Raw genomic sequence first — 16,739 nt, forward strand, 5'->3', positions numbered from 1 at the left:
TGGCAGTGTATCAGTGAGGGAGCCATCTTAAAGGGCAGAGACAAACACGTGACCCAATATCTTCCAGTTGGTAGTTAGCAAGAAGGCACGGTGAGGTTAGCTATTGGCAGAGCTCATAAAGTGATGAAAGGAAATGGAGTACCAGGTCAGGACCCGAAGGTATGTATGACCCAGAACTTTCAGAGCACCACCCTCCAAGCCAGTTGTAAAACCCTCAGTGACTGCTGCAATGACAAGAAGGGAATATCGGTGAGACTACAATGCTGTCATCCAAGCGTAACACAACCTGATCTTTGCAGGTTGTTTTTAGTTGTCACTGAGCCAACTCATGGAGACCCTACATCTAACAGAACGAAATGTGGCCAGGTCCTGACCATCCTCACAATCATTAGTATGTTTGAGTTTGTGGTTGTGGTTATTGTGTCAGTCCATCTCATTGAGGGTTTCCCTAAATTTCGCTAACCCTCTAATTTGCCAAACATGATGTTCTTTTCTAGGTATTGGTCTTTCCTGATGATGTGTCCAAAGTAAGCCAGCCGAAGTCTTGCCATCCTTACCTCTAAGGAGTATTCTCGTAGTATTTCTTCAAAGACTGATTTGTTCTTTCTTCTGGCAGTCCAAGGCATATTCAATCTTCTTTGCCAACACCGAAGTTAAAATGTGTCAATTCTTCTTCTGTCTTCCTCTTCACTATCCAGCTTTCACATGTATATGATAATTAATGTTATAACAATGATGCTTTTAATAAGAAATACATTTCTTCCTGTTTTAGTGAAAGGATTGGAATTGTTATTTTTGCTTTTGGCACAGCTATGAAGAGATAAAGTGAGATTATGTGATCTGGAGAAGACTGAACGCATCAAAAAGTAAGACCCCACCCTTTCCCAGGAGTTTGAGAGTGGGCCCATGTTGTAGGGCCTTTCTGGGGGGGCCACACATGGACATGGCTCCACAGACAGTGGTTCTCAAAGTGTAGTGTGGGGTCCAACCCCTGGGGGTTCCTGAGATCTTTTTGGGGGTTTGTGAGCTAAAACTATTCTCATAAAAATACTAAGAAGTTATTTGCCTTTTTTAGTCTCATTCTCTCATGAGCGTACAGTGGAGTTTTCCAGTGGCTACGTGATGTGGGATATCACAGAAGATTGAATGTACAAGCAGATATGATAATTCATCTGGTATCTATAAAGCCAGACTTTAAAGAGATTTGCAAAACTGTAAATAAACCCTAATGTTCTGACTAAATTTTTTTTTTGGAAAATATATTTTTCATAAAAAATGTGTTATCTATATTAACATAAAAAGGGTTTGTTGTTACTTTCAAGGGTAAGTTTTTTTAAAATTCTGTTTTAAATTTTAATGTGATAAATGTCAAAGGATATATCCCCATAAACCAAGACTCCTGGGATCCTAGATAATTTTTAAAAATGTAAAGGGTCCTGGAACCAAAATGTTTGAGGACTGTTGATTTTGGTGTATTGATGTTTCAAACTTTTTAAATATATGTATTTAAAAATCCTTTCCCCAAATGGAATTTCAGTATGTAAATAAGTGAATGAGTGAAGCCAGGGACAGAGCACAGAATCCTGCCACCTTGCCTTTTCCCCACCCCAGCGGTCAAGAAGAGCCCTGGGGCTCTGGACAGCCCCACAGTTCAGGAATGCCAGCTCTAGCCTGGCACTGGGTATTTTGCAGATGAGGAAACATAATCCCAGACAAACTGAGAGACTTAACCAACTCTTCTGACCCCAAAGATCGCTTCTGAACAGCACAAAATGCCCTGACCAATGGACCTAAGTTCTGTAATGGGGAGAGGCAGGGTGGTGACCCAACACTTAGAGATGTGCACGTCTTCTCTCGGGAGGGAAACTAGCGGATCCTCAGACCCACCTCCTCTAATGACCCCTCCCAGAGCTTTTAAGATGTTTCTAATTCCAGACCACAGACCTACGTGTCCATGTAGGGCTGGCTGTTCAAAGGCCAAAGGATGATGAGTTCAGGAGACAGGAGACAGACTGAGGCTTGGGAGCTCTTTCTGCTGTACAGCCACATAGGATCTGAGCTGCCAAGATGGCGTCTGGGAAGCTGACCTACCTTAACCAAGGAGTTCTTGAACTAGGGCCCACACACCGCCAAGGGGTACATGGATATAGTTTGGGGGATCTGTTAACATAGTTGTGAAAGATACGTCTTCTTTTCACTAATGTCTAACTGAAAGTTACCATTTCCGTAGATTATGTCGACAACAAAGCATGGTTTTTTGTTTGTTTTTTAATTATAATCACACGAATTTTCAAATCCAATTATAGTTGTTAGTTGCTGTTGGGTCAACTGCGATTAATGGTGACCTTATGTATAACAGAATGAAACCTTGCCTGGTCCTGCTCCAACTTTATGATAATTGATATGTTTGAGCCCATTGTTGTGGCTATTGTGTCAAGCCATCTCATTGAGGGTCTCCTGCACTTTCACTGACCCTCTACTTTACCAAACATAATGTCCTTCTCTAGAGACTGGTCTTTCCTGATGATGTGTCCAAAGTAAGCCCAATGAAGCTTCATCATCCTCGCTTCTCAGGAGTATTCCAGTTTTATTTCTTCTAAGACTGATACAATTGTAGTAGATACCTCAAAATATCATCTATGCCGATCATTAGATTGAAATTATAGTATTATTAGTTTCACTGCTGGAGCTTGTTATTTAATGTGATCATTTAAAAAGTGCATACATTACTATATAATTTTTTAAAAAAATATTTGAATAAGCACATTTTAATAGGAGCCCCTGAGTGGTATAAATGGTTAACACACTCGGCTGCTAACCAAAAGATTGGTGGTTCAACTCCACCTAGAGTCTCCCTGGAGGAAACACTTGGCAATCTGTTTCTGAAAAAGCAGCCACTGAAAGCCTTATGGGGCATGGTTCTACTCTGATACACGTGGGGTCGCCATGAGTCGGAGTCGACTTTGACACAACTGGAACATTTTAATAGAGTGGGCTCCCTTTGAAATAGTATTTTGCTTTAGGCAGGGCCCTGGTGGAGCAGTGGTTAAGCGTTTGGCTACTAACCAAAAGGCTGGCAGTTTGAGTCCATCAGCTGCTCATTGGAAACCCTATGGGGCAGTTCTACTCTGTCCTATAGGGTTGCTATGACTCTGAATCGATTCAATGGCAAAGGGATTTACTGTAGGCATATGAAAACATTGTTCTGAGGTGGAGTTCCGTAGATTTCACCAGACTGCCAGTGGGGTCATGACACCACAAATATTGTAAACCCCTCCGTCCCTCCCTCAGGGCCTTGACATTTGGGGTTCTATATCAGAAAGACTCTCCTTCAGCACTTTCTGACAGCTAGAGCCAACTTCCACCCATTTGTCCTTGAGGGTGACAGAAAGGACTTCTTACATGTCAAGTAACTAATGCTTTCCTGGTAGTCTTCCTGGTTTGAACAAAGGACAGCTGACAAGTTTCCCACCTTTTCCATCAAAGGATTCCAATGGTCGTGCATCCACGTTTCATAAGTTGTATAACTAGCTCACCTCATCCCCAAGCCCCTGATCTATGACAATTAGAACACTGAGTTAATTTAATAATATTGTGTGTCCATAGCCTTACACAGAAGCTAGCACAGCAATCAACAAGCAGAATCTAGCTTCCTGGTATTTTTTATTAAAAAAAAAAACAAAAAAGACAGGGGTAAGGAAACACATTCATTTCAAACACTTTCATTTTCCCATAACACTAAAAGTAAATATCCCTCTTGAACATTAGTACATAACCTTTTTCTCCAAAATTTTAACCACCTTCAGTGTTGCAACTCTTATTTTTTCCAGAGTTGATACTCACCAAGCACAGCAACTGCTATGATGATTAAAAAAGAACAACCTAAGTACACTCATCCACCAACGTAAGTCCGGAGAGAAGCCCAAGCCGGAGGGGTAGGAAAAGGAGTGGACAGTCATAGATCTAGATTACTCCAGTGGCGGATTAGACTTCTGGGGCTCTGATCCTAAAGAGACCCAGAAAGACACCTCACAGGCTTTGCTGAACAAGAAGAAGCCTGAACCCCAAAGTGAGATTTCCCACGATTAAAGTATCACGCAACTCAGAATCTCGTGTAAATCCACTTGCTTTATTTTTCTCTGGCACATCAACTGCGTGTGTTTGGGTGACATGTGGCTATATACATCATGCACACAGTAGAGAAACAGGATTTAGACATTCTAAAGCACACCACTGTGAAAATAAATTATTTTTGACAGTCAAGCTCCCTCCTTCGGCTTTACCTGCTTGAATCTCTTCCTCATCCCTATGCCCATGCGATAAGGCTTTCCCTGAACCCCTCTTCCTCCTTTCAAGTGACTAGGCTCCTCCGTCCCCTCTCCATGAGGCTATTAGCTCTGATATTCTTACGTGATGTCTCGACTTGGTCACGATCAATTTCATCACCATCCGCTGCTTCCTTTGATCTTTCCTGCTTAGCTTTCCTCGCGTTTGCTTTTCTTCCTCTTTATCAAGCTTTCGGAATCTTGTTTCCCAATCCCTGTCACCAACAAGCAGCTAGTCTTTCTGGATTCTTCCTGGAGGTGTTGGTTAGCTCCCAGAGCTGGAACTGTACTGGCAAGGTATTTCTTTCTTTCTTTTTCCTTCTTATTAGTTATAGGTAACATAACACTTGCCAGCTCAATATTTTTCACTTGTACAATTCAACGAGGCCAATTACATCAATCATGTTGTGCAACCATCACCAACATCTACCTGGCAAGGTATTCCTTGTGCACTTGGCCAGAGGATGGGGCCCATTCCCCAACTGCACGCACATATACACATGCACGCACACACACATACATGCACTACATCATGGACTCAGTTTCTCTTTAGCAAATGTTGCATGGTGAACCATCAGTACCACACTAATCACATGTAGACATTAAGGCTGCCTATAGATTTTCCACCCCGCCCTCCTGCCCTCTCTGCAGGATTCAGATTCAACCCTTAGGATTCACAGATAAAACATACATTAAAATCAATAACAATTTACCCATACTGGGCATGAACCAATTAGCAACACACACTAATTTTATGAGCGTGAAAAATAAGGAGCTTCAGAGTCAGGCTCTTGCTCTGAGGATTCACAGAGTGCTTGTCCACGTCAATGAACTGAAGTTATGCAGGTTGATATTGTCGCTGGTTATGTTAATGGTTAGCACCTGTTGGGAAACAACGACAAGTATGGGGCATCTGGTGTTTGACGTTTCCTGGATGCATACACACACACACACACACACACACACACACACACACACACACACACGCACACACCATCAGGCACAAGCCGGTGCTCCACAGAACGTCCTGGACTTTCACAATTCATTTCTAGCTTCCAGACTGCCCACAGATTTTCAGGTGAGGAAGATGTGTCCTAGTTCTTTAGAGTCTGAAGACTGTTCAGTAACAGTGAAAAGTTAACAAGCCTCTAAATAATGCCACATGCAATCACTACAGAGAAATGAGCGCACAGACACATTGGAGAAAATGTCCCTTTTTCCATTCTTACGGGGAGCCGATTTTCCTCTGACCCTGCCCCCATCCCTTCATTGGACTTCCTCCTTCTCCTAGTCCCTCACAGCACTCCCATGATCTCCCAGTAGCAGTCTAGTATCCCTGCTCTTTTCTAGGCAACAACCTTCCAGAAGGTTCCACAGTGTGCTGAAGTTAGCTTGTGCATTAGCCCATGAGGTGATCAGCAACAGAACTGGGCAAAGCCCTCAATGCACTCTTGGTAATATTGGAGAAGTTGGTTGATAAGAAAATCACAAGTGTGAGAAAACAAAAAAAAAATACAAAGTTGAAGGAAACTTGTGTTTCAGATCTCATAACCAGAAAGATTCCGAGAGAACAGTTTAGGAAAGCGCACGGGAAGGGTAGGTGCTGGGACCGCCACCTACATCAATTCCAAGATGCAAATTTTCCACGTATGTGTTGTTACTGTTGTTAGCTGCTATTGAGTTGGCCCCAACTCATGGTGACCCCATGCCCAAGGGAAGAAAATGCTGCCAGGTCCTGTGCCATCCCTATGATCAGTTGTGGATCAGACCATCTACAGGGTTTTCATTGGCTTATTTATAGAAGCAGACCACCAGACCTTTCTTCCTAGTCTTAGTCTGGAAGCTCCACCGAAACCTGCTCAGCAACATAGCAACACGCAAGTCTCCAGTGACACACAGGGGGTGGCTGCGCATGAGGTGTATCGGCCAGGAACTGAACCGGCGTCTCCCGTGTGGAAGGCGGGAATTCTCCCACTGAACACCACCGCCTCGTCACATGTTTAACATTCATGAAATCAGAATGTGTCACACCATCAACAGTCTTAGAATTACTGTGGGCCGGGCAGCCCTCTCGACATAATGATCATTGCCTACGTACGTGTCAACATCACTACTGGTGTTACCCAAACTGCATAATCATTTCAGGATACTTCAGGAAGAAGCATGAATCCTGGTTGATGTCTGTGGTTGGATCAAGAAAGTACTAGAATCAAAACTTGTATAGTGGATGTTAGTGGCTTGACAAATCTTGAAATGTCTTTAAAATCTCACAGACAATAGTGGAAGAATCTCTATAAAATGCTAAATCACCAAAACCCTTGAAAATACAGACAGAAATATTGGGTGGACATTCTTCATTCTTAATTCTACATCAATTTAGTTTAGAATGTGAAGAAGTACTAAAATACCCTAACTGATTTGTGTTACTTAGAGTTTTCTCTTATACCCATTGCCGTCGAGTCAGTTCTGGATCATAGTAACCCCACAAGACACAGTAGAACTGCCCCACAGGGTTTCCACGGAGCAGCTGGTGGATTCGAACGGCCGAGCTTTTGGTTAGCAGCCAAGCTCTTAACCACTGTGCCACCAGAGCTCCAGTCTTCTTTTATATACATCCAATATTAAAATGATAAAACCTATGTCTAATGAAGTTTTAGAAAACTTTCTGTTGTTTAAAACAAAAGTTTTCAGCGATAGGAAAGCATTCTATCATGATTTTATCAGACTTTTTTTCTTTCTCTGTGGCATATGAAGTCACGGACTATCTTTTAACTGACAGTGTCTTAGATTCGATGAAATATGGTAGTTCAAGCTATTTGGGAAGTAGATCTCTGCGGCAGAGGTAAGGGAGTAAAGACAGAGCTTTGCACAGGTTTGCAGACAAGAAGACAAAGATGGAAAGTAAGGGTCCAGACCCTCAATTACAATCATGATAGACCATAAATTCCACCCCCCATGCTGCCCCCTGCTGAAACCATGAACACAGAGGGATTCCCAAAGGGATCTGCAGGAGAGGTGTCATTTGGGAGGGAAGCTGGCAGGCATGCTCCTAGGACTCTCAGGGCTGGGAAATACCACTCAGACTTGTCACTGGTCACAAACCTGTGTTGTAGAGTTGTAGTTGAAGGCCGGTGTGATCACAGTGTCATTCGCAGAGACGCTGACAGTGGTGATGGGAACACTGCCCACTCCCCAGATCTCCAAGTATCCCAGTTTCAAAGAATTTGTGCCACTGAAGTAGTTATCGACCATTATATGACTCTTCATCGTATTCTGTCAAATTGGAGACAAAAGAAACCAGAGGAGAAAAATAGAAAGCAAAGTTAGTTCAAACTTTTCCCAACATCTTTTTAGACATAAATGAGGATCATGAATTAAGACAACTTTGGAGTCACCATCTTATGTCCTTGGATGGTGGAGGCCATGATCTCAGCATTCCATCTCCTGATGCCCAATACCCTCCACCTTGCCTTGACTAGGTGCCTACAGGGTCTCTAGCATTGCCCTGGATTCTGCAGGTGACAGAGTCTCAGCTATTAGGAAATGTATATTCTATGTGTAGAGAAGTCATACAATGTGAGACCATGCCAAGGCCAAACAGGAACAAAGACTGGATAACATAGAAACAGCCTGTCCATCTATGCAATGGTGAACTAGGAAAGTTACTGATAAGACATGAATGGGTTAATCACAGAAAACTTCCTAGGAGCAGAGTGAATCTCCACCTGAAGTCAGAGGAGGGAAGGATGGAAGTTAGCAAGATGAGCAAGGAAGGGATTCTAGGTGGTTCTTAAGCCCTAATGATATCCAGCATTGGGCTAAGCCGGTAGAACTCTATTCTCTCTTCATGGTATCAGGCACACTCACCTGGCTGACAGAAAAGTGGGCCAAGTAATACTCTCCATTTTCATAGGTATCTGCAAACAAACAACATGGTAGACGTCATCTGGAGCTGTGCTACAGAATCCCATTCGCCTGCTTGTCTTGGTCAAAAGAGTAGGGATTGTTTTTACCTTATTTTTCTTCTTTACAGAGTTCCTTTTTGTAATTTAAGTCCTCTTTTGGTTAAAAGCTTAGGCTGCTAACCAAAAGGTTGGCAGGTCAAATCCACCAGCCGCTGCTTGGGAACAGTATGAGGCAGTTCTACTCTATCCTATAGGGTCACTATGAGTTGGAATGGAGTCGACAGCAACCGGTTTCAGGTAAACTAAAAAGACTCTGCTCCCTGCCCCGCCCCTCCACAAAATGATTTAAATGAGTGTGTACAGATGCATCTTCCTGGCCTAGTCGCCGCATACACCACAGTTTGCTAGCTCTGCTCTTAAACTACTTCCCTTCCTCGAGGTCTACCATTCCCAACATCTCCCTGTCTCCTCCTGCTAGATGCACACGTGTGTGGATATACATGCACGCGTGCCCACATGCACACATGCACAAACACCAAGACTAGTACCTTGGTGGGCTTATCTTTGAAAGGTATTAGGCAATTTTTAAAATGTGATCTCCAGAGAGCAAAAGAAAAGTCTTGGCACTTTATCCTCTATCTGTGATGTATGCCCAGGGAGGTCCAAGGTGCTGCCTTCCAGGGCAGGAGCACCGATCAGGAACCTGCTACAGGAATCCCATCGCTCACTCTGCCCTCACAGCTTCCCGCTCTTCCCATGTGCTGGCCTCTTGCTAATTTACTCACCACCCAATCAGGGGCACTGCCTATCATCCAGAACTGTGGGGTCCCAGATGTAGCCACTAGCCGAGCGTAACTGTACATTTAAATTAATCAAAATTAAATAACATTAAAAATTGAGTTCTCAGCTGCACTTGTCACATTTCAAGTGCATTTTCAACAGCCACATGTGGTTAATGGCCACTGTATTAGGCAGCAGAGGTACAGACATTGTATACCTCTTTTATTGATACGTGCATCCTCCTGCGAGTTTACCAATTCCTGTAAACCCCTGATGGAATGTTTCCCAAATACACAGCATGGCTGATGGGAGGTATTGTTTTTCTCACTGGGACATTGCACCGTGTCGTTAGTGAATGTCCCCTTGACCAGAGACCGCATGGAAGTATGTCCCGACCTTCTACAAGGGAGTGTTGCCTATGGCTCCCGCCCTGCTGTCTTCTGTGGAGGCTAGACCAGTGGGCAGAGGTGAGCCATTCAGAGGCAAGCATCAGTGACATGAAGCGGAAGGATCCTCCACAATATGGATTACACACCTGAAGGCAGCTAATGGCTACGTGCAAACTTGCAAGATTGTTAGACCATGGAAAAGGAACCAGCAGGCCTGTAAGACACCCAAGAACGTAGCCAACGGTATCAGTGTGAAGCCCAGCAGCCTTACTCACCAATGCTGTACCCGTCGTCCCAGAAGAGGCAGCCGTTAGCGGTGCCCTGGTCATCCAAGGCAACCTTGAAGCCCATGAACTTCTGGCGGCTGCAGTGAGGTGGGAGAGGCATGAGACAAAGCAAGGTCATGGGCACAAACCATGGTTTTTGATGAAAACATAAAGGAGTGAAAGGAAGTTCTTCGTGAAGTAACGACTGGATCCTGGGAGTCAAGAGACGGTGACCTCATCCTGGTTCTTTGACCTTCTTGCTACATAACTTCAGGTCAGGCATGCAGGAGTGAGTGAGGGAGTGAGACAGTGAGTGAGGGAGGGAGGGAGGGAGGGAGTCAGTGAGTGAGTGAGGGAGTGAGTCAGTGAGTGAGGGAGTGAGTCAGTGAGTGAGGGAGTGAGACAGTGAGTGAGGGAGTGAGACAGTGAGTGAGGGAGGGAGGGAGGGAGTGAGGGAGAGGGAGGGAGTGAGGGAGTGAGTGAGTGAAGGAGTGAGTGAGGGAGTGAGGGAGAGGGAGAGAGGGAGGGAGGGGGGAAGTGAGGGAGTGAGTCAGTGAGTGAGGGAGAGAGGGAGGGAGTGAGTCAGTGAGTCAGTGCGGGAGTGAGGGAGTGAGGGAGAGGGAGAGAGGGAGGGAGTGAGTCAGTGAGTGAGGGAGAGAGTGAGTGAGAGAATGAGAAACTGAGTGAGGGAGAGAATGAGTGAGAGAGTGAGAATGAGTGAGTCAGTGAGTCAGTGAGTCAGTGAGGGAGGGAGGGAGGGAGGGAGTGAATGAAATGAATCAATCAAAGGAAATGTTCCTTTCAGGCTCTTAAAGAAACTATAAGCAAACTGACTGGCTTCCCTCCTCCCACTTTGTAGGAAAAATCCTGATATTAGGTTCTTTCTTCTTTCATGCCCTAATTTCCTAGACACACCCACAGTAAGTTCTGTTTACAAACGTACTAAGTTCTTCAGCTTTTATGTGAGCCTTCGGAATCAAATGAGTCAGGCTTCAAGAATTTTGGGTCTGACATCAGACAGACATGGGTTTTAGTCTCTGCTCGACTACTTGGTAGCTGGGTGACTGAGTAAGTCACTTAGTCTCTTGACGCCTCTCTTTTCTCATCTGTAGAATGGGAATACTAACAGCACCTACCTCATAGGATTTTTTTGTTGTTGTTAAGAAAACAATAGGTAACACAGAATGAGAAATCTCCAGGTTAGTACAGCTCCTGGCACAGAGTACACATACACATGACGTTAGCCAGCACTGTATCATGTGCTATAATGTAGTATTTAGTATTAATAGAAAAACAATATACTATGATTAGTATTAATATAAGAATAATATAATAATTACATGAATTATGAACTAGGTCTACAGCTTTTAAACTTTTTCCATGAGGCAGCTCAGCCTCAGACATCAGTTGGAATGTGACATCAGTCTTCTTAGCAAAGAGTCGATTAAGACCCAATCAGTCTTCTGAAACTGTTTCAGGAATACTGGTTTCTCCTGTATAGACTCCCATTTTAAATCTTAGCCCTCCCGTCTCACCTGCTTAGATCTGAAATAGTTGTTCGTAACTGTTCAAAGAGTGCAAAGAGTTTGAGGTTTGAGAAAAGTCAAAAAAAAAAAAAAAATCAAGCCAGCAAACAAAACCCCAAGTGTGTACTACAACTGCCGTAGGCCCCAGGGTGTGGATGTCACAGGGGTCTGAGTGGACCCGTGTTATGGGAAGCAGCAGCCCAGCCCCGTCCTCACCTCAGCTGGGTGTTCTGCGCAGGCTCCTGCCAGGGCAGGATGTAGCCCCCACGCACGTGGAGATTAATGTGGTCAAGAGGGGCTGGCAGCGTCCTCCACTCTCCCCGGGCATTAATGTCCACACCCTGTGGGCCATAAGAAGGTAAGAGGTGATGAGAGCACACACACACACACATAAGTAAAGACATACTATACACACACAGACACACCTCACACACACGCATTCTCTTACACACATACACACACACAGAGACACCACACACACAGACATACCACACACATTCACAAATGCATTCTCTTACACAAAGACATGCCACACACACACAAAGACATGCCACACACATACACACGCTTTCTCTTAAATACATACACACAGAGACACACTACACACACACACAAAGACATAGCACACACACTCGAACACACATTCTCTTACACACGTACATAAAGACATACCACACACACACACACACGTGCACACGTGGCCATGCCCACTCCAGCTGACACTTGCCCTCTGCCCCATGTCCCCTGCTCTGGCCTGGCTGCCCGCCCACCCCCCTCCAGCACACTCCTGCTATGACACTCCCCCGTGTTTACCCAGGGGCTACAGGAAGTCTCCCTGCCGCTATAACATCCTGCTAGGACCCCTTGCCTTTGGGGGGTTTTACAGCATCTGCTACATGAGGTCACAGGGTGGATCACCGCCATCCCCACTCCACATCCTGCTTTTGTGTCCCCAGGCACTGCCACAGAAGACTGGACAACCTTTCCACTCATTCCAGTTGGTCCCATACACGCCCCCCCACATGGGTTTTCTACACCCTCCTTGCACCGAGAGCCCACTTTTGCTTCATCACCCCTCACTGCCCCACCCTCACTCTCACCAACCTAGCCAACAACTTCACAGACAAAGCCAGAGTCTGCTGACTCGACAAATCCTTATCTTTACCTCAGCATGTCTGCCTTTACGCCTACCATCTTTATCTTGCCTGGCATGTCACGGGGAGGTGCTCCCACGCCCCCAGCATAAACCCTCTGTTCCTATGGGGCCCCCCATCCGCATTTCCTCAGGCATGCCCAGCGCCTCCCAGCCTGGGCACCATGGACACTTTGGGATGGGTTGTTCTTTGCTGTGGGCGGCCGTCCCGCGCATCTCTGCCCACTAGATGCCACACTAGCTCCTCCCCCCTGGGCACCATGGACACTTTGGGATGGGTCGTTCTTTGCTGTGGGCGGCCGTCCCGCGCATCTCTGCCCACTAGCTGCCACACTAGCTCCTCCCCCCTGGGCACCATGGACACTTTGGGATGGGTCGTTCTTTGCTGTGGGCGGCCGTCCCGCGCATCTCTGCCCACTAGCTGCCACACTAGCTCCTCCCCCCTGGGCACCATGGACACTTTGGGATGGGTCGTTCTTTGCTGTGGGCGGCCGTCCCGTGCATCTCTGCCCACTAGCTGCCACACTAGCTCCTCCCCAACCCTGTTGTGACAACCAAAAGTGTTTCCAGATGTTGCCAAACGTCCCCTGGGGGACAAAACTACCCCATTTGAGAAGCAGTACTGGGGAGATGGCGCCCTGGTGGCTCAGTGGTTAAAGTGCTCTGCTGCTAATCGAAAGGTCAACGGTTGAAACCCACCAGCTGCTCCAAGGGAGAGAGATGTGACAGTCTGCTTCCGTAAAGATTAAACCAAACCAAACCCCTCGCCATCGAGTCAATTCTAACCCATAGCGACCCTATAGGACAGAGCAGAACTGCCCTATAGAGTTTCCAAGGAGCGCCTGGTGGATTCAAACTGCTGGCCTTTTGGGTAGCAGCTGTATAACGTAAACACTGTGCCACCAGGGGTCCTCCATTAAGATTACAGCCTTGGAAACCCTATAGGGCAGTTCTACTCTGTCCTGTAAGGTTGCTATGGGTCAGAATCAACTCAAAGGCAATGGGTTTGGTTGTTCGTGTTGTTTTGTTTGGTTTTTTTTGGTTACTTTGGAGGAAGGGAGTGAAACTACAAAGCACTCTGTCCTTCTTGGTCCCTGATGTTTGATTTCCACAGATTCACCTTGTATATAATGTAGGGTCGGGGGCAGAAGGTGGGGGAAGGAAGCACAGTCATGAGTACTACATTCCCCAAGGCAGCCCTGCTTCCTGGGCCTGCCACAAGACTCTGCAATCTAAGAACCAGTTGCCATGGAGTCGATTTCAACTCATGGTGACCCCATGTGTATCAGAGTACAACTGTGCTCCATAGGGTTTTCAATGGCTGATTTTTCACAAGAAGGTTGTCAGGTCTTTCTTTTAAGGTCTCTCTGGATGGAGTTGAACCCCCAACACTTCAGTAAGAAACCAGGTGTGCCAACCATTTGCACCACCCATGGACTCCTAGGTGTTTACTACCCACTGCCGTTGAGTCAATTCCGACTCATGGAGACCCCATCTGACAGAGTAGAACTGTGCTCCACAGGGTTTTCTTGGCTATAATCTTTATGGAAGCAGACCACCAGGTCTTTCTTCCACAGCACCTCTGGGTGGGTTTGAAATGCCAACCTTTAAGTTACTAGTCGAGAACAACACATTTGTGCCACCCAGGGACCTATAAGTTTACTAGAATGAGTAAAATCACTTGCCATAAACTGCATTGTGCAAAAGTCCTAAGAACTTAGACAAATTCTAAGTATGTTCTTCCCTGGCACATCCAAGGCCCCAGAATCCTACATCTGCTTTTATTTACCATCTTGAATAGTGGTGGGGTAAGGAAAAATACAGACTAAGACACAGAACCTCCACAAGGAGCCGGGCCCTGGGAGAGGTGCTGCCTGTGTTACTTCACAGCAACCCCATGAGAGACGAGGTCTTACCCATCTGAGGGTGAAAAAACTGAGGCCCCATGATTGAAGTGACCCCTCCGACACCACCTGCCAGCTGTGTTAGGACCTGAGGTCTGTCTTTGCGCTCAACCATGCTCCCAGGTTGGATAAACAATCAGAAAACGTACCGTGTAGTAATCATACCAGCGGGCTCTAGGGAAATACGCGCTGACGTTTCTGGCATTCTAGAATTAAACACAAACAAGGAGAAGGCAGCAGCTCTGTCATCTAGGATCAGAGTAACCAGTCTGCACAGGAACAGGGTAAAAACAATAGCAGTGGCCTTGGCCCCACTTTCCTCCTCTTTCTAGAGCTCAGCAGTGAGGGGATGCTTTCCTTCCCTTCCCCCTTCTCAAACATTGAACATTTGCCTACCAGAAACTGGTGGCTTCCATAAAGCCTTTTGGGATCCAAGACTTTGGGAAAAGAAACCACCATTGGCGTGTAGGTCACCCCATGCCCTCTGTAAAGAGATGGAGTGAGGCTGGGCCTGGGGTAGGAGAAAATTTTGTAGATGTTACAGCGTCCATACTTCAGAAAACTATGAAGAGTGCAACAAGGTTTGGGAGGAGGCAGTTGGCTGGTATTTTAATCAGATACCCAATCATCACCAAAGGAAGTAAAGAAACAGCTTTGTTGCCTAAGAACCTCTCATAGAGGGAAGGGAAGGATTAGGTGACAACAACAAGGTTATACACACTGTTGCAAACAATTGTTCTCAACGGTTTTGTTTTACTGCCCATAGCGGGTTGTGATGAATATACTCCTGCCCTTGCCAGAACCCGAACTCCTTACTCCAGTTAATGGAGTAATGACTTTATCTTTGACTATATCATCAGGGGTTATTTCTTCCAAATTATCCTATGAACCAGTATGACTCTGTACATTTCAAAGAGGAGGGAGCTGAGCCCCAGAACACACAAGTGACAAACTTCAGCTCAGAGGACAGAAAGAGACAGAGGTTGAATACAGAAGCTCATCTCATAGTCCGAGAGCAGCCTCTTCTCCTTACTCATCCCCTCCACCTGCCTCCTAGCCCAGACCCTCCATCCTTCTAAGGCTGTACTCACAGGCTCCAGGACAGGGCTGACCAGGAAGGCAGGGCCCAGCAGGAACTGACCGTCTATATCCCAGGTCACCTGGTCTGACACAAACCTGAGAAGGGAAACCAAGGTACCACAGTCAGGGCTTCCAACAGTGATGAGTCCAAACCCTGGAGACACTGACCAGCTTGGGGTCCAGTCAGAAATCCAGTCTGCTTTCTGGGCTACCCTCTCCTCTTTCTGTACGAACAACTGAGACAGATGCACACAGCCTCACTTTCTACATGTCTGTCATGGGCTGACTTGTGTTCCTAAAAAAGACACGTTGAAGTCCTAACCCCTGGTACCTGTGAATGTGACCTTGTTTGGAAATAGGGTCTTTGCAGATGTGATTAAGTTAACATGAGGTCATACTGGAGTTAAAAAAAAACCAAACCCATTGCCATTGAGTAGATTCCGACTCATAGCAACCCTATAGGACAGAGCAGAACTGCCCCACAGGGGTTCCAAGGAGCACCTGGTAGATTCAAACTGCTAACCTTTTGGTTAGCAAGCATAGCTCTTAACCACTACGCCACCAGGGTACTGGAGTAGGTGGGTCCTACTCTCACCTGAGTGGTGTCCTTATAAAAGAGGAGAAAAGACGCAGAGAGACAGAGGGAAGATGAGCCACTTGAAGACAGAGGCAGAAATGGGAGTGATCCACAAACCAAGAAACACCAAGGAACACCGACCAACACCAGAAGCTATGAGAGAGGCAAGGGACAGTTCCTCTCTCAAAGCCTTGGAAGGAACCAACGTGGCCAACACCCTGATCTTGGACTCTCAGCTTCCAGAACTGTGAAACAATACAGTACATTTCTGTTCTTACAAGTCTCTCGATTTGTGGTACTTTGTTACAGCAATCCTAAGAAACTAATATGATGTCATATTGTCCAAATTCCAGAAATGGTTGGATTTAGACACGTTCTCATCTATAAAATATCTGTTTCTTATCCATGGAATATTTTAAATGCAAGGATAGCCTTCCTTCCTGCCCTGGAATTCCTTCTTTTGTAACCTGAGCTCATGTTGGCCTAAGTCCACATGACAAAACTGCTACAAAAGACAGGTAGACGTTTGCATGCCCGAATTAGAAATAAATTATTCTGTGCCATCTTGTATCATTTCGAACATTATTTTCACTCAATAGCCTTTTATCAAGGACCTATGGCATGGATAACACTGTGCTAAAAGAGTAATAACAGATGGTCTGTGCCCTGCAGATCTTATGGCAAAAGGCAATCCAAGACATTAATGTGATTAGGAAGAATTTTCTTCTTCAACTGCCACCACATGGAATGGATTATCCATTGGTCAATGGGACCATATAGAATGGATTATCCATTGGTCAATGGGACCATATAGAATGGATTATGCATTGGTCA

General features: G+C 45.7%; 1 protein-coding gene across 1 annotated transcript in view; it reads right to left on the bottom strand.

Moving 5' to 3' along the window:
• Window positions 1–4,442: 4,442 nt before the first annotated feature.
• The window catches only part of LOC101350828 (maltase-glucoamylase, intestinal), a 250,622-nt gene continuing 238,325 nt past the window's right edge, over window positions 4,443–16,739 (bottom strand). The window contains exons 42-48 of the mRNA XM_023736869.1: window positions 15,340–15,531; window positions 14,398–14,454; window positions 11,408–11,532; window positions 9,675–9,763; window positions 8,193–8,242; window positions 7,428–7,598; window positions 4,443–5,207 (exon numbers count right to left, since the gene is read on the bottom strand). Coding sequence (XP_023592637.1) covers window positions 5,130–5,207; window positions 7,428–7,598; window positions 8,193–8,242; window positions 9,675–9,763; window positions 11,408–11,532; window positions 14,398–14,454; window positions 15,340–15,531 — 762 coding nt within the window. The 3' untranslated portion in view covers window positions 4,443–5,129. The remainder of the gene's footprint in view (window positions 5,208–7,427; window positions 7,599–8,192; window positions 8,243–9,674; window positions 9,764–11,407; window positions 11,533–14,397; window positions 14,455–15,339; window positions 15,532–16,739) is intronic.

The sequence above is a fragment of the Trichechus manatus genome, unplaced genomic scaffold (genome assembly GCF_000243295.1).
Source record: "Trichechus manatus latirostris isolate Lorelei unplaced genomic scaffold, TriManLat1.0 scaffold00093, whole genome shotgun sequence".
NCBI lineage: Eukaryota > Metazoa > Chordata > Mammalia > Sirenia > Trichechidae > Trichechus > Trichechus manatus.